Below are 23924 nucleotides of genomic sequence, written 5' to 3' on the forward strand. Positions count from 1 at the left end.
TTTGTGAAAACGCCGGAAAAAAAGAGGAGGAATACGAAAAACTTTGCTGCAAGACGATTGCAGAATTGTAAAGAGCTTCAAAGAGAACGCCATGAAGACCACCATACAAATTAAAAATGAGGTGAGCTTAAATGTGTCTGACATGACCGAACGTAAAAAACAACTGAAAGCTGGATAAGCAGCTCACAGCCCACGAATAAAGCAAAAAAACATGCTAGCTGGACAACTGACAGGTGGCGTAATATTTTGTGGACTGATGAGTCCAAAATAGTTTTATAAGGTGGCACGGATTCACGACGTCCACCTGGCACCGAAAATTAGCCCCATAACACTCTAAAACAATTAAATATGGGGGCACAAAAATAAGGGTATGGCGATGCTTCTTATATTGAACTGTGTCGAAAAAGTACACTGCCGGGTATACGTATATAATTTATTAACTATTCTGGCAACTCTTCCTCTTTTATGCAAAAACTCGGAATTCTATACAGGTAAGCCCACTAGTTTTCTTTGCCGCTAAAGTATATCATTCCTATTTATTCCAATTAAAGTAACTAATATTTTTAATATTAATTGCCGAAATATGCATCAGATATAGCAGATTATTAACTCCATTAACATTTATATTCATGTAATCTTCATTTCCTGCATTCCCAACGTTTTCAGCATTCTTATTTTCAGTAATAAAAGAATATTTGCTTTGCATACACCTCTAATTGGCCATATTATAACTAGTCCAATTCTAACCACTCTCGAACTAGTTTGCCTTCGACCCTAAATTTCCAGTGCAAGAACTTGAATGTTTGCTGAGTGATGGCCTTTCCCTACAGGGTTATTTTTCGTATTGAAACGATATCCGTAAAATTAACAAAAATATTTTTTATTATCATGCGCATATTTTTTTTTTATTGTTGAATAAAACTTAATTGTTAATTTCAAAAAATTTGTCTCATCATAAAATATAAACTGCACTCAGCTGATGAAAAGCTTGAAATATGCGAAAAATAGATTCGTATGTCTATAAAATATTTTTATTTTCGATGCGCAAAAAAGGAAAAATTAGATTTTCCAGCAGGAAAATTTTGATATTTTACGAGCGTAACCAATTTGAATTGAAATAAGCACGAAAAGGCATGAGCATGAACGAATTTTCACGCACATGAAAACTCCATTTAATATGAGTCTGTGTGCATGTACATATTTATGCGTAAAGGTACATACATATGTGTGTATTGCTGTGTCTGACAGCATATCAAAACCACCCTTTCTTTGTCAGAATACTTCATTTACCAAACAGCAAATGCCCAGAATATCCATTGCGCAGTCTTACCCCGCATTCGGGTTACTCTTGTATATGTATGTATGTATTTGTATGCTGCTGGGCTGCTCCATGCTTCAATCGGCATCATAACTTAAAACCGCAACAAATTGTTAAATTAGTGCGCGCACTTATTACAAAATTCCATGCCACACCGACATGGCAGCAGACATATAAGCAGAGGCTGATGGGCGGAGGGATTGAAAGAGCAACCTTGGTAACAAAAACAAAACGGACCATAGCAGAGTATTTACTAAAAGGACAAGAGTTGTACGCGCAGGTTATGAAGTATGTGGCCTATAAGATTCTCAGTGTAAACAAATTCTCTACATCACATACACGTACACAGGCATGCCCATTGATGCACCAAAACAACAGCAACAATCTTTACTCTCCACCACCGCAGGATATGATCCCTTTCTTTAGATGTCCTTTCGCATATATTGACTCCCCTTTCCATGTTTTTGTTTGCATGAGTGAGTAAAGGTATGAATGTATGTACGTGTGTGCGAATGAATGAATGACTCAGCAATGCTCATTCACTTACAAAGCTTAGAGATAACTTACAAATTGTTGTTATTATTATTTGTTTTATGTTTTTTGTCATATATTACATATTTCAGTCTTCTTTATTGTTGTTGAGTTGCTTTTTGTCCTTTTTCGGGAATTACGGTTCTGCGTAAGACAAAAGGTGGATGTGGACATGTTGTTATGTTGTTTTGTTTTTTGTGCACTAAATATTTCAGAACCTTCTATAAATTGTGTTGATGATGATAATGATGATGATGATGATGGTGGTGGCGGTGACGAAGCAATTAAATATATCCTACGTATGAACAATGCCTGTTGTTGTTGCCTTATGCCCAAAAAGTGCACTTTTTTAAATCTCAGCAAGGACATATTTAATACAAAAGCGCTCATAGCACTAATAGATCCGGCGTGGAAAATTGCTCAGCACTTGTCCGCAGCGAGCCCAAACCCAGTGGCAAGTGATACGAGGTTGTTGAGGTTGAGTTGATTCATTGGTGACAAGAAATGAGAGCAGCGGAAGTATTTAAGAAAATAATAGCTTAAGTAGCCAATTTGCATTTTAGAATTTGAGAGTGGTAGAGAGTCTCACATAGATTGTAGATCGCAACCATAAACCTTAAAACACTTATAAATAAATTTGTAAAATATCTGATCATTGTTGTCTAATCTAGCTGAAAAAAGTAGGCGTACATATTTGGTATTATAAGGTTAAAGCCTATACTATAACTTTAAAAGTGGATTCAATAGTGAGAAAATCTTAAAATGATACTCTAAAGTAGACAACCGTTAACGAGTGGCATAAACGCTTCAGAAGAGATCGAGCGTCCATCGAGGGTGACGAAAGCTAAAAGAAAATTTGATCAGAACCGCAAGTTAACCATCAGCGAGCTGGCAAAGGACTTAAATATAGCTTAGGATTCTGTTGAGGACATTTTAGTTAATGATTTGGGTTTGCGTAGTGTTGCTACCTGCAAAGTTGATCACAAAAGACCAGCATTTCATGCATAAAAGGGCCGCGTTGATATCGCCAAATACATGATTTCCAAGGCTGCAACCGACCCAACATTTATCAAACGCATCATTACTGGAGAAGAGACGTGGGCTTATGAGAGTTTATAGAGTTACAGAAATGTTTCGAGTGCTAGATCAAACGCTGGCATAAATGCATTGCAGTTGAAGGGGAGTACTACTATATGATGGAGATAATATCACTTTTGAGGAATAAATTTGTATTTTGAATTTACTGAATATAATCTGGAATATTTTTGATCAAAGTCCATCAATTATCAGTGGTTTGTTGAAGCCGGAGCTGCGGCTCTTTGTCCGTTGAGAGCGGCATAGATCGATAATAACCAACTTTTTATGGTCGAAATTTGGAAAAGTTGATCTTAACAATATCTAGTTTCGTCTGTGGCGGGAAAGAATGTGAATTAGTTATAGTTTATCGTGGTAGTCAACTGAAAGTGTATCTAGAGAATTCCTAAGAGGGGAGAATCACAGAATTGTACCTACTGACTTAGATCCAAACACAATATCACTCATGCGAGCTCTCACGGCAGCATATTTCGGTCAAAATTAACAGCACAAAGAGAGACGGCTATTGGAAGCAATAGATCATAGATCAACATAGTAAACTCTGACAAAGAAACTGCAATCAATTTTTATTTTACAATGCAACAGTCCGCAGACGAACTGGTACGGAAACAAACTCTCCCATCAATTATCATGCAAACTTCGGTTCTCAATTAGGAATCGGTTCTGAATTGGGAAATGCTGGGGGGGATAGTAATCCCTGGGCTAGAGGAACCAAAAATTATCGGAAAAGTATATAAATCTCTATTCTCACTTGGATATGCAATTGGAGGGTACTGCATAAGGGAGACGCGCAGTATTTAATGAGACTGCTTTTGAATTACTCGTCAAGCTGTAGAGTTCCTTCTCACCTCTCATCGAGAACTGTATCTGCCATTGCCCAGTTTTGTTGAACATGTTTTAAAAAAACCATTCTTTGAATGTCTAAGATTTTAACTTCATGGGCATGTTGAATTTTAAGCGCTTCATCACAAAACTTACCGCTGGGTTGCTTCTTATCCTACTAATAACAATATACTCACGCCGCACAGGGATTTGTTTATATGCTTTAAATTTAATTCCGTGTCAGACGAAGCGTATGATACTAATAAGTGGAAGTAGTAGAAATGGCAGAGGCCAACTTGAAGGCAATGTGAGTGTCAAAAGAATGGGTAAAATAAATACATAGACAAAACATACAAATTCTTACTAAATGCTCAAGTAAGGTAAGAAGATGCCAGCAGCAGACGCATAGCTGAGGGTAGAACAATTGCAGGGAACTCCATTTACAAAAGTAACTGCCAAGCAGGAAGGCGGAACAGGAATCGGAAGTAGCAAAGCAACAACGTACGAGTAGTAACAGCAGCAAGTGGCAAGTGGCACGCGGTAAACAACAAAGGCAGCAGCCGTTCGAACAAGTGCCGCTGCGTCGTTGAAACTTTCGCGCCAGTATCGTTGCGTAAGTGGCGAATACTGGCAACACTGCTATGGCATCTTTGCCACAAATCTCAACTTGGATTACTCTGTGTTAACTAACTTGTTAGTATGCGTATGTGTGCGCCACCACAGGACCGAATTAATATGAATTTTATTATTTAATGAAACATTTATGCTGGCTTCTTAGCTAAGATTTTCGGCAACGACGTTGAGCGTTACCAAGTACGCCCATATTCGATATTCAAGTAGTGGTTTGTGCAAACGTGCCAAGCAAGTACCACAATGTTGCACGTTCATGTTGTCTGCCACGTTGCCACTGCGGCGCTGTGGCTTGGGAATTGCGTTGAGGTTACAAACACCACCGATAGCCCTCCGACAGACAGCCAGCCAACCTGCAAGCCAGCATCATCATCGCTATCACAGCGACCATCAGCTTTCGCCATTACCACCAGGGACGCCGCGCTATCATGTCATGATTTTTATCTCCTTTAATGGTTATGTTTATGTGAATGCCGGCGAGTGAACACTTAGGGAAAACGACAGGGACTACCAAGATGTGAAGGGTTGGATCGTAAATGTTTGAATAATTAATTTCAAACTTTTTATCCTGCATATAACCTCACACACAAACACTTATTCACTTGTGCAGAGATTCAAAGAATATTACCATAACAACTAGACACTTGTACGAGTACGTATCACCCCAGCTCTACTGTGTCGTTTTCACGGTGCATTTACGTTTATTTTACGAATCGTTTTTCGGTGAAATGTTTTTGTGAAAGGCTTAAATGAACTTTCAAAGCATTAAATTTGCAATTGCAGCAATGGGATGAGTTGTTGGCTATACCATGACCATGATGTTGCACACAAAATAATTACAATAGGAATGCTTAAAATGTTAAACACTATTGTGCACATACATACATATGTACCCCGTGGTCAAACCTACTAGTTCTGAGCTACATAGTATGTTAGTTTTGAAGGTTTCCTTTCAAGTTTAAGTAATTCGGCTCCTACCTTTTTTCATGCTCTTTTTGACATGAAGTCTAATACTCGTAATAAGTGGCAGCGGTGCTATTGCTAGCCTCTGCATCAGTATTCAAGAAGTTATGGAACAAGTAAACCTCTGGAGGGTGGTAGGAAAATTCCTTCTCAGACAGAGAAGAAATGAGCTACGAGCCCTGATAAGACTACTTACGGAATACAATACATGAGGACGACATATGGCCACCATAGACTTCATCGACGATCTGCTTTGTAAATTGTGTTTGGTGGATGATAATACTACAGAGCATTTTCTCAACAACTGTTCGGTTTTTGTGAGACTTGGATGGTCCATTCTGGGTCGGATGTATTGAGAATGGACGAGTTGTATGGAGATAAACATCGATAAACTGTTAGGATTCGTAAAAAATCTGGGAAGTTCCTCTCTATATTTTAAATCCTATCTCTAGGCCTAAAGTGCATTGGGCAATACTGAGTGCAGGGGAAAATGTCCGCCAACTCCACTCCATTGCATTCCAAGTATCTGCGTCAGTATTATAGCCTAGACAGACGGCGGTGTTAATCGGGATTCCCGGCGCATTAATTCTGATTAAAATTGTAGCATGCCAAACGGTTGTTACGAGGATTAGTGAACAGCTGATTTGTTTATTGGATAGTTTTGTATTTGTTTGAGTATTAGCTGCCCAGATACTTAAAAATAATTATTTATTAAAAAAAAAGAAAAATCTGAAATTGCAACTTCTCAAACTGCTTTGAAATTTCAAAATAGTTAATGTGTTTTCGGATGTGTTAGTGCAAACTAGTATTGCATCCAGTCTCTCTTATTCTTCTCTTCAAAAGTTTCAATAATTTTTTCCCCCAATATATATTAACTACCATTTTTCGGCAATGTTGCCATCGGAAATTCCCCTAATCCGCTTAAAATATGAGAATTAAGTGTAGTTGTCAATCCGCCTTAATTGCACTTAATTCTGAATTAAGTTGTTAATCCTGATTACCATTAACGTCTGCATAGGCTATTATACTATACCAATTAAGAACAAGTTCAAAATCAACAAATTAGCAGGGGGCTAACTCCATCAACATTTATATTCATGAAGCTCTATGTGGTGATTGTGTAACTAACTTAGGAACCAGCATTAACACCGATAACAAAGTCAGCCTTGAAATCCAACGTAGAATCTCTCTTGCCAACAAGTGCTACTTTGGACTAAGTAGGCAATTGAGTAGTAAAGCCCTCTCTCGACGAACAAAACTAACACTCTACAAGACTCTCATCATGCCCGTCCTAACGTATGGCGCAGAAACTTGGACGATGACAACATCCGATGAAGCGACGCTTGGAGTGTTCGAGAGAAAGATTCTACGTAAGATTTTTGTACCTTTGCACGTTGGCAACGGCGAATATCGCAGACGATGAAACGATGAGCTGTATGAGCTTTACGACGACTTAGACATAGCGCAGCGAATAAAGATCCTGCGGCTACGTTGTCTGGGTCATGTCGTCCGAATGGATACAAACGCTCCGGCTTTGAAAGTATTCGATGCGGTACCAGCTGGTGGTAGCAGAGGAAGAGAAAGGCCTCCTCTGCGTTGGAAAGATCAGGTGGAGAAGGACTTAGCTTCACTTGGTGTGTCCAATTGGCGCACGAGAAAGAAACGCGCGCGCTTTGTTAAACTCGGCCAAATTCGCGTAAGCGGTTATCGCGCCAATTAAGAAGAAGAAGAAGAAAAGTTACACAATTCTAATCACTCTCGAACTAGTTTTAATAATAATATAGTTTTGTTTCTGCAAAAACTTCTAGTTGGTTATTTTTAAATCTAGAACTAGTCTGACTTGAACCATTAAATACTAGTTCGTGAACTAAGTAGAATGTTTGCCGAGAAATTTGGCTTCCACAACAGGATATATACACATACACACTTCCATACTCATACATATATATGGGCGTACATAGGGTCATATTCATTTTCAAATTTGACATTCACTTTAAACTCTTTTGTAAGGCATTTTAGGATTATTTGTGGCAAGTTTACACGTGCGTAAAACGGGTTTTAATCAATGCTCCGCCTGTGCGGTCCCTCTGTTTACTTACCGGTTTTCATGTGCATTTATTTTTTTTAAGTCCAAACCCTTTTTGATTTCTAAATGTATCTATTACTGCTTTGTCATGCGGAGGCATTGTTTTGTAGTTAGACTAGTTTTTATCGCCTTTATACTAATGGGTTTGGCATTTGTTTGGCTTTCTGGCGCTGCCTGTGCGGGTATATAAATATATGTTTATGAGTATGTAAATATAACATTTTCGAGTAATAAATTTTATTAGATGTAGCACTGAACATAATCAATTAATTTTCCTGCATTATTTGGGACTTGTCTGTTCAATTATAGAAAATAAGGAATTACTTTGCCGCATGACCTTCAAGGAATGAAAAGTTTTATAAAGCATATTAGTACCTTAAACGAGCGATTATTGAGGGTATGTAAGTATGTATACGAAATGTACGTAACATATGTATAGATACATAATAACTATATACATACCCTGCAGGGAAAACCCAAACTAAATTAGAAATTGAAATTTAATAGAAGGCATCATATTAGCTCGTCATGGACCAGAGGAATACCAGTAGTAAAATAACCAATTTGAATTTTGAATTTTCGAAAATTCACTTGAGATGAATCACTGCACACCCAATAAATCGTATTATGCTGAGTATTGAATATGTCATATTTATTCCTAATTCTTTAATACACTTTTTGTCATTGAAAAAGACGGGTGAAGTTGGTCTAGTGAAATAAACATGGCGGCCACTCTTTGCGGCATAAGTATACACAGTGGTTAGAATATGGCAGGGCCAAATTCGCTGAGTGACTTAGACGGATCTAATTTGCTCAGTGGATATTATTAAAAATATTATCAGGGTTGCTTTTTATATTTTGTGAAATAGTGAGATCCCAAAATTTATAATGGAAATACAGAAAAATAATAATGAAAAGAGCTTTATTGTTTGTTATTGCATTCTGCATTCGTTTGAGCCAAGTTTCAAAACACCTTTGCCACTCTAAAGTGGATACCTCCAAAATGAGCTGTTTAAATGCTTCTTCTGGTTCTTTAAGCTTTGAAAAACGTCCGCATTTTATTTTTGATGCGTGTCAAATCAGGGCTGTAAGGCGAATGACTCATTAATTCACTCTTTTGAGTACTCAAAAGATCTCTTGGGTGAGCCGATACGTGAGAACTCGCATTGTCTCACTGAAGGATGATTCATTTTGGTCGATTGGCTTCTCTAATTCTCCGAGAGCTTCTGGCAGATAAATGGTTGCGTACCACTCAAAATTGACTGATTTAAGTTTATCTAGCGGACCAGTTGCGAGATGAACAGATTTTCTGAAAACGTCGTAACAGGCGACCATTAGCTTTGGGTTGCTTCTTCCAGGAACAGTTTTTTTTTGGATTAAGCTCATCTTGAAACACCCATTCTGCCGATTGCTATTTCGCTTCCGGCTCATTTGCATAAATCTAAGATTCATCACTTGTTACGATGACATAGACGTGTTTTCAATCACCGCGTCTAAATATCTTCAATATTTATTTATACCAATCGATACGACAAATCGACACAGATTATGCGATATCCAATGCGAACAAATCTTCTTGGCAACCAAATGTTCATGCAATATTGAATGTATACCGGTCCCATAAATTCCCAAGGATGCCTCTAACTCGCGATATCTCATATGATAATCTTGCGTTATCGATTGACGCACGGCATCGTTACTGGTACAACACGAAATTCATTCTGCAAGGATCGACGGCCACGTTGGAATTCGTTGTACAAGTGTGTGACTTCAACGCCAAAATTCGAAGTAAGTTGACCAATGTACTCCTGTCTCAATAAAACACCCGCTAAATACAAACTGGAATCAAGACAACTACCTTTACGGATTCAGGCTGCTATAAAAGCGGTAAATTCAAACTTCACAGTGCAGGTAGAGTCTTCCAGGTGGAGGTAGATTCTTACTATTAAAGTTGTGCAAGTAGGTAATGGAAGGGCCTAGCAATCTGTGCAATGTCCAGAAAGACGTGACCGCACTATAACGCGTCAAAGCACAAACAACTGCTTAGGCATGGTCTCCCGGAAATTTTAAGACTGACTACGGTTCTCATTGAACACTGGAAGGTAGGGGAGCACGCGGCGAGGTTAAACATACCACACAACAATATATGTCGTAGTTTTGAAGTAGTGGAAATGAATCAAACTCCTTCTCACTATCTTTGCAATTGCCCGAGCTTTTCGCAAACCATTACTCAACATAATTGAAGAAATTTCAGGACTGGAATTGGGGCCTCTTCTTTTCTTTCTAGACACAATGACGTGTCTATAGGAAATAGCTACCTTGAAAACTGCAAAACTTCATCACCAAACAGCAGAGAATTGTTGTATTAATTGTTGTTCATAAAAAAATATCGCTTCAGAAAAAATATAGTAAATGCGTTTCGTAGCATGCAACCGTAAATTAATAATTCAACATCACATTTCCGCAACTTAGTAATCATTTTGCAAAATCTTCCATCAAATTAAAAACGCCATATTTTTCATTTATTTCAGGTGTCTTCAGATCTCAATTTTCGAGCTACTAAATCTCTTACATTTCACTTGAATTTACTGAAAGTAAATAAACTTTTTCCGAATAAAATAAAATTGTCTATTTTACAGTTATTGTATCAAAAAGAAAAAGCAACAAAACAAAAAAAAAAACAGGAAGGATAGATGGTATTTATGTGTGCTTATGATAGTGTGCGCTTCTAAATCCACTTACAATGCCATCTGAATCTTTAAAAAATAAACTTTTAATTAATTTATTAAATTGGCTAGCTGAAAACAGCCAAGAGGCGTGTAGACTGTCAAACAGACAAACAACGAAAACAACAAGCAAACGCAGTAACAACATAATAGCGTCAAATCAATTAAGGTAGAACAATCAACCAAACAAACAACGGACTACAAGTTAAAGGTAGACACTCGTAAATCCAAACAAAGTCATTAAGTGAGCGACTCGAAGAGTAATACGAGTAGCAAATATGTGCTAGAAACCACCGGTACCCGGTGAAAACTTCAACTTTCCTTGACAATCTTAACTCGTACAGCAAGCAGCCAGTGCACAAAACAGCCTCCTGCCATACACTCCCACTCTCACTTACACTCGTCTTGTTGCCTACTCAACAACAGCTCTGTGCAATTTTACTTTATCAACACTGTGTTTTGATTATCCTTTTATCTCAACGATGCTACTCTATGGGACTATCAACCACTCTTGGCCCTCTACGCAGATTATGCTGTTAGATAAGCTTCTGCTCACTCCTCACGACTCGTGCGAGTATTTTTGAAGTTTATTTTATAAAGCCTCCGGTCTCCGCTCGGTGATCTCTGCATAAAGTAGGTAGGTAACCATTGGCAGTCGAAAAAGGGTGAACAATGCACATTTTGTGCTTGGGCCGACGCTTTGTATTGCTTGGCTGTTGTCTTTTGAATGCGGCTGCTACTGGTACTAAGTACTACCCAGAGTGTTGATTGTTTTTAGCGCAACTTTGCAGACAGGAAATAATATTCATCATTTAATTAAGTCAAACTTGGAAGCCAACCGAGAATGATGGTACAAATACAAATGCGTAAGCGAATTTACGAACATTCATACATATGTACATGCATGCATCCACACAGTACAAATTCACACGCAAAATCTTTTGGTTAATGAAATTAAAATTGATGGGTGTAATTTAGGTAATTTGCCTTTTGATGAGTTGATCATAATAAATAATTTAATTTGATAAATTGTTATGCCTTTGCTGAGAGGCGTACAAAATGGCTAACGGTGAATGGGATGTGATGTTTGTGAGAGATAAGTGACCTTAGGTTGTTTGTATTTTGATTTATGTCAAGCTATTTAGAGAATTTACATACAAGGTGGCGCAAAATTAATAACCCTATTGGAAAATTTATATTTGTTGCAAATGGCGTTGTATGTCTATCATATTTGACACATGCAAACTAGATAGCTACAGTATATCAACAAACAAGCAATGGAGCGCGTAAAGGTCAAAATAAAGATTTTCATCAGTCAAAATATTTTTTTGTTTTTTAGTAAAAAAGTTATTCAAAAACAAAATTAAATTTTGATTAAATGATCAAATTTGATTGATGATTAATTTTGTGCCACCTTGTGCATATACATATGTATGTGTGCATAATATATATGTATTTCTAGTTGTATATTTCAACTACATAAATTTTGGTCTTACCCAGTCCCGTCATAGGTCCAAACACGGTGTTATCCTCGGTAGTGCTGCAATTCCAGCGGCGATTCTTGAATTGGAATTGACATTCCTGAAAATAGTTAGAATAGAGGAATTCAGTTTGCATTACTAGTTTAAGGAAGATGATTGTGGACTTTTAATACTTGAAAATCATTCTCCTCGCTATTTTATGAAAATGTAAAAAATAGTATATCTTTCGTCCTATATATTTACTTATATATGTATGTATGTACATATAAAAAATCTATATGTTGCTGCCGAAATATAAAAAATAAATTTATTTACAGTTTCAGTTATTATACAATATTAAAGTTATGCCATTTAGGTAAATCTTTTGAAATAAAAAAATGTCATTTTGTTTTTCGGACAAAAATCACTCGTCTGATTCACTTGTATTACATAAATATACAAAATCATTCATTCGTAAAATCATTAATTTGTAAAATCATTCATGAGTGAAAGATTAGTAAAGAACGAAAAAAATAATAATACGTCAAATGGTAGTAATGAATAAAAAATTAGTAATGAGAGTAATAATTATAATGATTCAAGAAAAACATGTAAAATTAGGAATGAATGAAAAAGTAGCAGTGAATGAAAAATTAGTTATAAACGAAAATGTAGTAATGAATTAATGAGTGAAATCGTACAATAGTAATTAGTGAGAAAGTAATAATCAGTGAAACAGTAATAATGACTTGAAAATATGTATAAGTATAGATTTTTCCGTGGCTCCTAGGGAAACATATGCCCTCAGGGGTGTTAATGGGAAAGTGATGAGAACAACACTAAACGACAATGTTTGCCCACTGTCTAAGATTTCTTGTCTTGGACTTGGTATCCTCTGTGTTTACTAACAAGGCTCAAGGCGGTATAACCTTTGCATCAGCGAGGAAAAAATTCCTACACCTTGCAAGCCCGGTGCCAAAGCCGGCTCGGATGCAGAAGGCTAATCGCCTACTCATCTTCAACTTATGGACTACGGAAAAGTAGTAACGAATGAAAAATTATTATCGAGTGGAAAATTGTAAGCAAGAGAAAAAGTAACACTGGATAAAAAATTAGTATTGAATAAAAAATTAGTATGGAACCAAAAATTATTATTAAATTAAAATTAGTTTTGAGTGAAAAATTAGTAATGAAGAGACAAAATTAGTATAAAAAGTAATATTGAATTGAAAATTATTATGAGCTAAAATTTTTTTAACGAAAACGTAGTATTGAATGAAAAATTGGTATTAATTTAAAAATTAGTATAGAAATAAAAATTATTATTGAATAAAAATTAATAATTAGTGAAATTTTAGTCATAAATAAATTAATTTGTTAATGAAATCGTGAAAGAAAATAATGACCTTTTAGTCTCTACTACGTTTAAAAATTAAAAAAAATAAATTTTAGAAATTAAAAACAATTATTAGTGAATGAAAAATTAGAAAAGAGTGAAAAATTAGTATTGAATAAAAATTAGTACTGATTGAAAAATTAATAATGAGGATAAAATTAGAAATGAATAAATAAAATTAGTCATAAAGTCATGAATGAAAATGTCGTAATAAGAGAATAATAAGTAAGAAAATTAGAAATTAGTGAAAGAGTAGTAGTGAGTGGAAAATTAGAAATGTGTGAAATAGTATAAAGGCTAAAATATTCTAAATGCCCTGGCACTACTAAAGTGGCATCTTTTTAGACGTAGAGGGGGCGTTTGATAATACCACTTTTGACAGTATGTCTAGCTCAGCTAGTAGGCACGGCGTAGACCGGGTGTTAGTGAATTGGATTCTATCGATGCTGGCCCAAAGAATCGTCTCGGTACGAGCAGAGGAATATCTGCTGGTGTCATCCTGGGTTACTAGAGGTTGCCCCCAAGGCGGTGTGCTGTCTCCATTGCTCTGGTGCCTGGTGATCGATCCTCTGCTCACCACCTTAAACAATACCGGAGTCTACGAATAAGCATATGTGGACCATGTTGCCTGTTTGGTAACAGGCCCTTCGAGGAGCAGGTGCAGAAAACTTTGGATATGATTGACACTTGGTGCTGTGCGCATGGGCTATCGGCAATGCCACCAAGACTGGTATTGTCCTCATCACCAGAAGGAAGAAGCTAGACGGACTCGTTCTGCCTAAGCTAAAAGGAGTCACAATCCAGCTATCCAAGGAAATGAAATATCTTGGAGTAATCATCGATCCTGTAAATCCAGGCTGAACTATGTCGGTTGACATAATAGTCTGATGCTAACATGGGCCCCGGGACATGTGGGTTATGCGTGAAACGGGATCTCCGACTCTTTGGCCAGACTGGGCTTTGAGGCCAACTTTTTTGGCCGGATCCCGTTCTGCCACACCCTTCTGCAACCATCAAAGCCACTGAGAAACGCTGCAGATGAACAAAACTGATGTTACATGTCATGTCCGATCGACTGTCACAAACCCTCCTGTCATTAAGCAGAAGGGAGTGGAGACGGCTGGTTGGACTGATAACGGGTCACTTTCTGTGGGCGAAGCACATGGAAAGGGTGGGCATCTCAGACAGTGTACTCTGCCCAGCTTGTAATAGGGGGATGAGGTCTTTGGCACTGATGTGTTAAGAAGCGACCACCTTGGGTACTTGGGACCACAAGATCTACTCAGATTTCTTCGGAGGTCGAGTAGATTTGAAGAAAATTAAAAAGGGAACCCGAGTGCAGCACAATGGATTTAAGTGTGTCTGAGTGCTGCACTTGCCAGTCTGTCCCGACAAAAAAAAGTACTGAATTAAAAATTATTAATGAGTGGAATATTAATACCACGTTAAAAAGTAGTAGTGACTAAAAAGTTATCAGTTAATGAAAAATTAGAAAAGAGTGAAAAATTAGTATTGAATGAAAAATGAATAAAGAATAAAGAATAAATAAAATTAGTAATGAATTGACGGTTTTTTTTTAATTTTTTATACGGTGTTTTCTTATATTTTTGAGCGTACACTGGCAATTAGTTTATACAAAAGGATTTAGTATCCTCATATTCATTTGATAATTTAACTTTCAGAAATATTAAAAATGGTTTCACCTTCAAGAAAGCAGTGGTAAATGAAAAAAAAAGACCCACATTAAAATTTTGGTGCAGAACAAATTTCAGAAAATTTAATTTTGTAGCTTATCCTTGAATATTCTGAAAGAAAAACTACATATTTCCACCAACAAAAAATGTTTTTTAATAGCTAAAATTTGTTTCTCTCTAACACAAATATTTTAATTTGGTTCGATCAAAACAACCGCTTTATAAAAAATCGTATCATTCCATATGGCTATGCCATTTTAAAGGAAACAAAGAATTGCAATTAATTCAAAGCATTTTATGATTTCCAAAATTCGAAGAGTATGCATCAATAGTACCTACTCATTCAACTTCCAACAAAGGTCAGCCAAAAGTGAGTCCCATTTATTGCCACCGCACCAATGTTTAAAGTGAGCGAGACCGTTCAGTATTTCCTGAGAATTACTATTTTCAGTTAATGTTGCTGGTTTATCAAGTTTCAACTTTATTCAAAAATTGTCATGAACTGGACTCCTCTTTATTTCTATATATAACATAAAAATTGTTGTCCGGAATTTACGGACTTTTACGTTATTTCAAATATCAAACAAATGGGTAAAAAATGGTTGGTCACTTATGAAAAAATCGTTTTTTTCGTAGCAATCGGTAGTTGTAACGACTATTTTTATGCACTATCGATAGACTTATAATGCCGGAGCAATCGATAATATTAATAAACTATAGGTGTTTAGCCAAAATTAATCGTATCCATAATTCGTATGCGACACAAAATGTTCAGAACATTTCTTTTTGTATTTTCTTTGAGTTTATTTTTGTCTTCCATTAGCCTAGCGTTTCATAAAGGATGTAGATCAGCATGCAATGCAATATGCAAATTTTCCATAAGGTTCTTGACTCAGCAAAACTCGATTGCGCATGAAATTTGCTTATAAGCAGAAACTGTAAAGTCACCAAAAAAAAAAAAAAAAAATACATCTCCAAACACATTCACTAAGAGGCCAAATTTATGACAAGTTTCTGAAACCGTTTATGTTTGCATGCAATGTAGATATGTATGCATGTAAATATTAGCAGTCAAAGGGAAGGACAAAATCGCCAAGTCAGCAGTACTCCAACACACCGATTGTCTGCACTTAATGTACTCGAATTTAAAATGCAAATATTGAATATGAGTTAGTGCTCGGTTAGAGCGTAGGTTAGTCCTGGCTGACATGTGGAATTTGCGTTTATGCGGTTGGTTGTGTGTGTGTCCCAACTTAAATGGCTGCGAAAGGAGCAAGCAAAGGGTCTGCAAAAGAAAAGTTATTTACTTAAGTGTGATGCGAAGAAAATCGACGGACATAGGTCCATACAAAAGAGCTAAGAAGCCGAGAATGTGTGGCAAGCGGAAATGTTCGGTAATGTAGTACACACATGCATAGTTTCAGGCGTGCGGACATGCCAGCTTGCATTATATGACTGTATACGAGTACACTTGCACTTAAGTGACTGTTTTTGAAATTGCTGGCAAGTTCTTTTTTGTTGCTCTGGTTATTAGCTGTATGCGCAAATATTTGTGCAAATTTTGCGCAGGCCTTTTTGTGCAATTTGCCATGAAATAAAGTGGAATAAATAAAAATTCCCACTTGCAATGTTTAGTAGATGTTTTTTGCAATAATTCACCATTGCGCTTGCACTATGCTGTATGTGTTTGCCAACTGCTATAAATTTTAATTTTTAAATGCAGTGCATGCAACCAACCACCTGCTTATTGCCAGGCAGCTGTTGCAAGTGCAATTTAATATATTTCCTTTTTTTGAAATGTATTGCCACATCACAAAACACTTGAAGTGGACACTTGAGTTTATTCAAATGAGTGGCTGCTCGCGCGTTTTTAAGGGTTACACAACAACAACAACCAAAAAGGGTTATTTAAAACTTCACAATTGTTTGGACGCAAGTGGCAAGTGGGTTTGAGTGCAAAGTAATCGCATTGAAAACGCATAAAGAGACAAAAAGCAGCCATTACCGAAAAAATCTGTTGCCAAAGGCAGGCGTTCAGTAAAACAAAAAAAAAAAAGTAGAATGTAACTGAAAAGCTTTGAGTGGTGACAGAATTGCCTGAAGTGGAACGTTGAAGTATTTTCCTATTCGCCACAAGTGTGGTGAAAGAAAGGGAGAGCGAGAGGAAAGAAGAGCGCGGAGGCGGTAGGCTTAATTAATGTGCAAGTGTTATGCAAATGCAAACGCGTCGATTGGGCACAAAGTACAAAGTGCAAAGTACACGTGCATGCAGAAACGAGGCTACGTTCATTTGTTTTTTGTTTAATTTCTATGAAAAATAATTCGTTGAAAACCTGATCGCTACTAGCGCGGGACTTCAAGCCTAATTTAAATCTCGTCCCAAAACTTACGGCGGCCGCCGTCGCTGAATGGGTAGGTGCGAGACATTCGGAAGTGCACAGGTTGGGATCTCCGGACATGAATCGCCAATTGATAGAAAATGTTTTTTTTAATAAATATCGCGCCCCGGCAGACAATGACAAACCTCCGAGTGTATTTCAGTCATGAAAAAGTTCTCCATAAAAAGAACACCATTTGCCATTCGGAGGCGGGACTGCAGATACCTCAATTTGCGGAAGAACATCAAGACGCACGCTACCAATACCCAATAATGGTTGTAAGTGCCAATTATATATCAATAATAGAACTTTCTTCGGGTGGTAGGTTCAGTATTAAGCTACACTTCTAATAAAGACCTTTCATAACTATTCCAAAATAACTAATTTAAAGATATCTGGTAATGTGTAAAAATCGATCTGCGAAAATGTATTGTCCCGCATTCACAGCAACAACAGAAATTGAACGAGTGAGACACTCACTTCAGATGAGACCAGAATAATTCAGTATGGTGCTAAGCAGAATAGGAAAGTCAACGATACAAGGAAAAGGATAGGGAGGGGCCAACAAAAGCGAGTGTAAGTAATGATGCTAGTTTTTCTCATCATCATACTGAATAGGCTTCTGCCGCATAGGCAGTGACAGGACGGTTTCATATGTGCATTCTAAAACGGTTGCGGGTAGACTTACCGAAAATGGTTGGATCTTTTTAACGCGACAAGGCGCTGGCTCATTACTATTTTTACCCTCCTTTGGATACTTTTTTTAAAATCTTCGGTTGGGTACCCTCGTTTCGACTTTTTTTCGTCCTGTTATCACTAAAGGCTTCCAACCGAAAACATTCAAAATTGCCGGTAGGGCAATAAATAATACATCAAAGTTTAACATTTTCGATGTAATAGAGTTCATATATAAGTAGGATGAAGTGACAGTCGGAATCTATACCAACTCACGTTGCCGATCCACAAATAGAGTTTAGAAAAACAACAATATTTGGGTTGTGCCTAAGTAAGCCTCGATAGAATTACAAAGTCTTTAAAAAGACGGGCCTAGATGTTGTTTTAAAATAAAACATGTTAGTATACATAAGTTATGTTATACGTTAAGCCCATTATAGATATGAAATTATAATACTTTTTTAAATGAAGTTAGTTTTATTTAATCATGTAGATATTAAAAACAAAAAAATTTAATTTTCATTCGAAATGGTCACCATTTGCTTTTTAATTTAATTTAATTTAATTCAATTAATAGTCTAAAAATACAGTATTTCTTACAGACTATGAAAACAGATTAATGCTAAATTAATTAATCAAAGTAAAATTAAACTTATAGTTAACTAGCTTCAATTTTAATGAGTAAAAAGAAAAAAATAAAATTTCTTATAACTTACAGAGAGGATTAATTCATTTTAGAAAGTCAAGAAATACAAAGTTTCTTACTGACTACAATAGAACTAAGAGTATTTATATAGAAGTAGTTGACAAAATTAAAGCTTATTAAACTAAATTAACAAAATATATTAGGTAGTTATTTAGAATTCTTACAAAGGAAGAAATTTTTTAATTGGGTATTAAATACATGTTTCGCTCTGGAAAAGTCTAGATCCAAAAATGAGGCGAGATAGTTAATGTCAGACAGCGTTCTAACAAGAGGTGCTTTGGAACTATATAATGTCCTCCTAACGCCAACATGAAAAACTTTGACACGGCGAAAATTCCTGCAAGGAACATTAAAATGTATTCTTTCAAGAAGAAACGGGCAGTCAATTAGTCCATTAACAAGATCGAAAATAAAAGAAACTGACTCAAACGTGCCTCTGTCACTTAATGGACAGAGACTAATCAAACGACAGCGTGAGACGTATGATGGTTTGGGGTCTGAGAAATTGAGTGAATGTAGCGCGAAAATTTTTTGAACCCTCTCCACTCGATTTATATGAACTGCATGATAAGGCCTCCAAATAAAAGAGGCATAATCTAATTTGGACCGCACAAACGCGGAGTATAAAATCTTAAGAGTATATGGATCAGTGAAGTGCGATGAGTTACGTCTAACAAAGGCGAGCATAGCAAGAGAATTGGAAACGGCATAATTTAGGTGCGTTATAAAATTAAGCTTTGAATCAAAGAAAACCCCTAAATCTTTTATCACATCAGACGAGGCAAGATATGTATAATTGATATGATAAGAGGTGTTGAGGGGGTTTTGAAGCTTAGAAAATGTGATTTTATGACATTTTCAATATTAAGAAATAGACGATTTATAAGGCACCAGGAAAATAAATTATTCAACTCGGACTGTAGGGCGGCTGAATCACTAGAATTTCTTATTTCAGCGTACACTTTAAGATCATCAGCATAGAGAAGAAAATTAGCAAAGGAAAAACACGAATAAATATCATTAATAAACAAAACAAATAACAAAGGTCCTAAAATACTACCCTGAGGTACACCAGAGGTGGCAGTGTAGTGTTTCGAAGAAACACCATCGATAACTACAGTGCAGCATCTCTTTATTAAATAGGACCGAATCCAATTAAGGAAAGTAGAATGAAAACCGAGACAAGCCAATTTAGTTATTAAAATCGTATGGGAGATTTTATCAAAGGCTTTAGAAAAATCCGTGTATATCACGTCAGTTTGGAAACCACTCTGGAAGCCAGCGTGGCAATCATCAGAAAAAACGGATAAGTTAGTTAAGGTAGATCTTGCAGCTACAAAACCATGCTGACGTGGACTAATGAGACGTTTAACAATAAAATATAACTTGTCTTTAACAACGCATTCAAAGAGTTTAGATACCGCAGATAATTTGGAAATTGGTCGGTAATTTACAATATCACTTTTATTACCGCTTTTGAAGATAGGAGTGACTGAAGTCAGCTTTCAATCATCGATAAATATTCCTTCGGCCAAGGATTTGTTAAAAATTAGTTTAAGAGGTTGAACCAAAGATCGACAATTTTTAAACAAAGTTACAGAAAGCTCGTCTACATCCGAATGGGCCGAGTTTTTAATCTTTAACAATCCCTCAATGACATCATCATCTGATAGAACAAGCGAACCAAAGTCAACTGAAGAAGACACTTTCCCCACGAAATTATGGCGAATGGCTGCCAAATGTTCTTCCTGAATATCAACATCAGACACGAAGTTAGATGAAAAGAAATCAGCAAATAAATTCGCTGCATCGCTGACAGAGCAGGCAGTTACGTCTCTATAAAAAACAGAATTAGGAATAGAAGAGGCCTTTTTGATCGATTTAATATATCGCCAAAAATTCTTCGGATTACTTTTTATATTAAGCTCAGATTTGTGAATGAATTCCTTATACAAAGACTTATTTAAAGTACGAAACTTATTCCTGTGGAGGATAAAAAAATCATAATAGCGGGTTTCGTTAGTTAACTTGGACTTCTTAAAAAACTTATTTCTCAAGTTTTTATGATGTTTAAGTTCTTTCGTGCACCAAGGAATCTTATAATTTACACGCTTAAAAATTGGAACATGTTGAGAGCATATATCAAGGACTAAAGTTTTAAATATCTTGAAGCACTCAGCAACTTCAATATTGCCTAGAGATACTTCCCAATCAATTTCACGTAAGGCATTATCGAGAGTTTGGAAATCACAATTAGCAAAGTTAAAGGAGGGATGAGCACTATCGGGCCTGGATTCAAAAAATTCTAAAAATTCCAAGTCTAGCTTTAAAGGAATATGGTGAACGCTGATCGGCGATATAGAAGAAAAAGACTGCGATAGAACAGAACTAATGTTGTCACTTATAAAAATCAAATCTAATAAACGACTCATACTATTAGTTAACCCATTAATCTGAGTTAGACCCATGCCCAGTAAATTATCAATAAAACAAGATTCAGTAGGACTATTGACATTTGAAGGCGTTAGATATACGTTATTGTCTAAATATACCTAATTTATATTGCTTAAGTTAAAATCCCCTAAGACACATAATTGGTTATTCCCAATAACATCTTGAAGGGCTAATATGTTGTTCACATGCGACTTATACAAGTACTCATTACTTAAGGGTGGAATATAAGACACACAAATATAAAGAAAACTATGCGCACCACGTATTCGCACGCATAGCTGGTCTAATACAGTATCAGTCTCCTGTAATTGAATGAGTGATGCGTGACGATTACAGCGAACTGCAATCATGACTCCGCCTCCTCTGCTACATCCAGTTTTGACAGCATCTCTGTCTTTACGAAAAAGAACGTAAATGTTTGGATCGAAAAATTCAGCATCAAAAAAGTTTGAGTTGAGCCAAGTCTCGGTTATAACCACCACATCATACTCACAACATGAACTAAGCAATCGTACTTCATCTGACTTACTTCTTAGTCCGGACGCATTTTCATAATAATTTTTTAATCGATTATTAGGCCTGGCACAGGCAACTAATTCTGCGGCGGTTGAATTATTTGCTTGGTAAGGTACAGTTCCTAAGTAGTCACTTCTTTGTTTACTCGCTCTTGAAAAAACTTGAAGGGGCGTACTTTTACGCCAGCTGGCCAGAGCTCTGAATTTAGTAGGCTGTCATAATGATTTGAGAAGACCCCTAGTTTAAAGTTAACTCGCTTTAGAGAATCAACAGCCACATCCTTCTTTACAAGGCTATAGCAAGATATCATTTCGGAACTAATAGATGAATGCTTAGATACGTAGGCGATAATATTACTTGTTGTTACAGATGGCTTAAATGAAGATAAGTGTAACCATTTCAATCTATGAGCAACATTTAATTCATCATTTGAGCTCGACTCAACAACGATTTTACGAGTAAGCGCTTTCACTTTTGGCTTATTCGAAGTACCAATAGAATGAGCGGACGCAGAGTTAGAAGCAGAAGCAGAGGCATCCGCAAGCCTTCCAACCATTCAGCCACTGCAGCACGCACGTTCCATGGATATTCACTAGGGCGGGTCGATTTAAAAATCGCTCATTGCTCTGTGAAAATCGTATTCTAGGGATCAAAATAAGAAACTTTGCCGAAGGAACCATACCTCTAAAACGAATTCTGATGTCCCCCAATTTGGGTCGAACTTTTTAGTTTCTTTTCTCATGTAAAAATGGTGATATTTTGAAATGATTGTATGAGGAATGATTTGGGGGACATCAGAATTCGTTTTAGAGGTATGGTTCCTTCGGCAAAGTTTCTTATTTTGATCCCTAGAATATGATTTTCACAGAGCAATGGGCGATTTTTTTGCCTCCCCACAAATCGACCCGGCCTAATATTCACATATTGACATTGCTGCTCGAACCAAAGATTGTTGGGACTCTCTAAATTCCAGTGAGCTCTTCGAAAAGCCACAAACTGTAGTCCAATGGATTTAGATCTGGACTTCTAGACGACCAATCTTCTGCGGCTATGAGCCCAGAAATATTGTTTTTCAGCCATTGTTGGGTGGTTTTGCCTTATGGGCTAGAGGGGAATCTTGCTGGAAGATCCAACGGCCTGCATTGAAGAGAGTACTGCTCAACTGCTTCACCACGCCTTCTAATGCATCCCCTTGGTACACTTTTTGCCCTGGTTTTACAAGACACTCCTCTCCAAACCACTACGGAGGCTGGATGATGGCCACAATGAACTATTGGAACAATATTTTTGAAGTTTAAGCATAGATTTTGTTGTTTTACTTATTAACAAATTTTTCAGGAGTGAATATTTTCTCATCTGTGAAAAGAATATTTTCATGGCCGTTGACTGCGTGCTTGCATTTGCCCAGTCTAATTTACTTCAAACGCTTCGTCAAAAGTTGACTAGTTTAGCGACAGAAGGCTTTCATTTGGCGACCATCTCTAATTAGTCGTGAGGTGGATCTGGCCGATACACTCATTTCCCTGTAGATGATTTTCTGCTTTCTAAGGAGATTTCTCCGAATTCTTTCTCGAACGGCTTTTATGGCTTCACTGGTTCGAACCATGCCAGAACGACCACTTCTTTTTTTGTCAGTCACTGCAAACGTTAATAAGTGAAATTTGCCACGAAACTGAGTATAATTTATGAGAAGACAATTCATACGGATAAAAGCAAAAATAACGAAACTCTCTTCTGCGAATTTGTTCTCGCCGAATGCATTGTAAAATTTATCCCAGAATTTATGGCAAAACTAAGCAGATTTAGATTATTTTAGGTTTCACTGTTTTTATTCAGAATACTGCTCTTAAGAGCACGTCGACAGGTAAAATCCGGCAACCAGTCTATTCAAAAATGCATCATTGTTGAGAACATCGAGATATTGATGTGGAAGAAATATTCTCAACAGAGCACCCAGTTTTTGGCCTGCCAGTCCTTTTTCTATCCTCGGCAGAGCTAGTTTCTTGCAATTTTTTCACCAACTTTTGAATTGTCGACTCGTTAGAATGAAAAAAATCACGAATTTTGCGACATGTTATTTTTAGAGATCGACCATTTTCAAAATAAGTTTCAATAATTTTAAAGTGTGGTTCTATCGTGTAAAATGATACTTGCAAATTTCAAAGATGCCATAAAAGAAAAATATTTCATATGGTAGGAATTATTCACTACTAACATCTAGGCGTGTCTTTTGAAAGATCCAATATTTTCATATGGGATTATGAATTTATTTCCCACAAGATTTAAAATATTTGTACCATTTTATAATAAAATAAAAAAATACGCAATAATGGAAGCAGCAAACATCATGCAACGTAGAAACCACAAGAGAGTAAAGATTAAAATACTCTCGGACAGCCAATCAGTCCTAAAAGTTTTAGATAGCTATACCTACAACTCAAAAACCCTCTTGGAATGCCACAAGGCACTCAACA

The 23924-nt window shown here is 36.6% G+C and overlaps 1 protein-coding gene across 1 annotated transcript in view; it reads right to left on the reverse strand.

Annotated features, from left to right (window-relative positions):
• LOC128867071 (protein Wnt-5) overlaps positions 1-23924 on the reverse strand; it is a 194908-nt gene that overhangs the window by 122219 nt on the left and 48765 nt on the right. Inside the window, exon 3 of the mRNA XM_054108165.1 lies at positions 11668-11752. Within this exon, the coding sequence (XP_053964140.1) occupies positions 11668-11752 (85 nt within the window). The remainder of the gene's footprint in view (positions 1-11667; positions 11753-23924) is intronic.

This window comes from Anastrepha ludens, chromosome 6 (genome assembly GCF_028408465.1).
Source record: "Anastrepha ludens isolate Willacy chromosome 6, idAnaLude1.1, whole genome shotgun sequence".
NCBI lineage: Eukaryota > Metazoa > Arthropoda > Insecta > Diptera > Tephritidae > Anastrepha > Anastrepha ludens.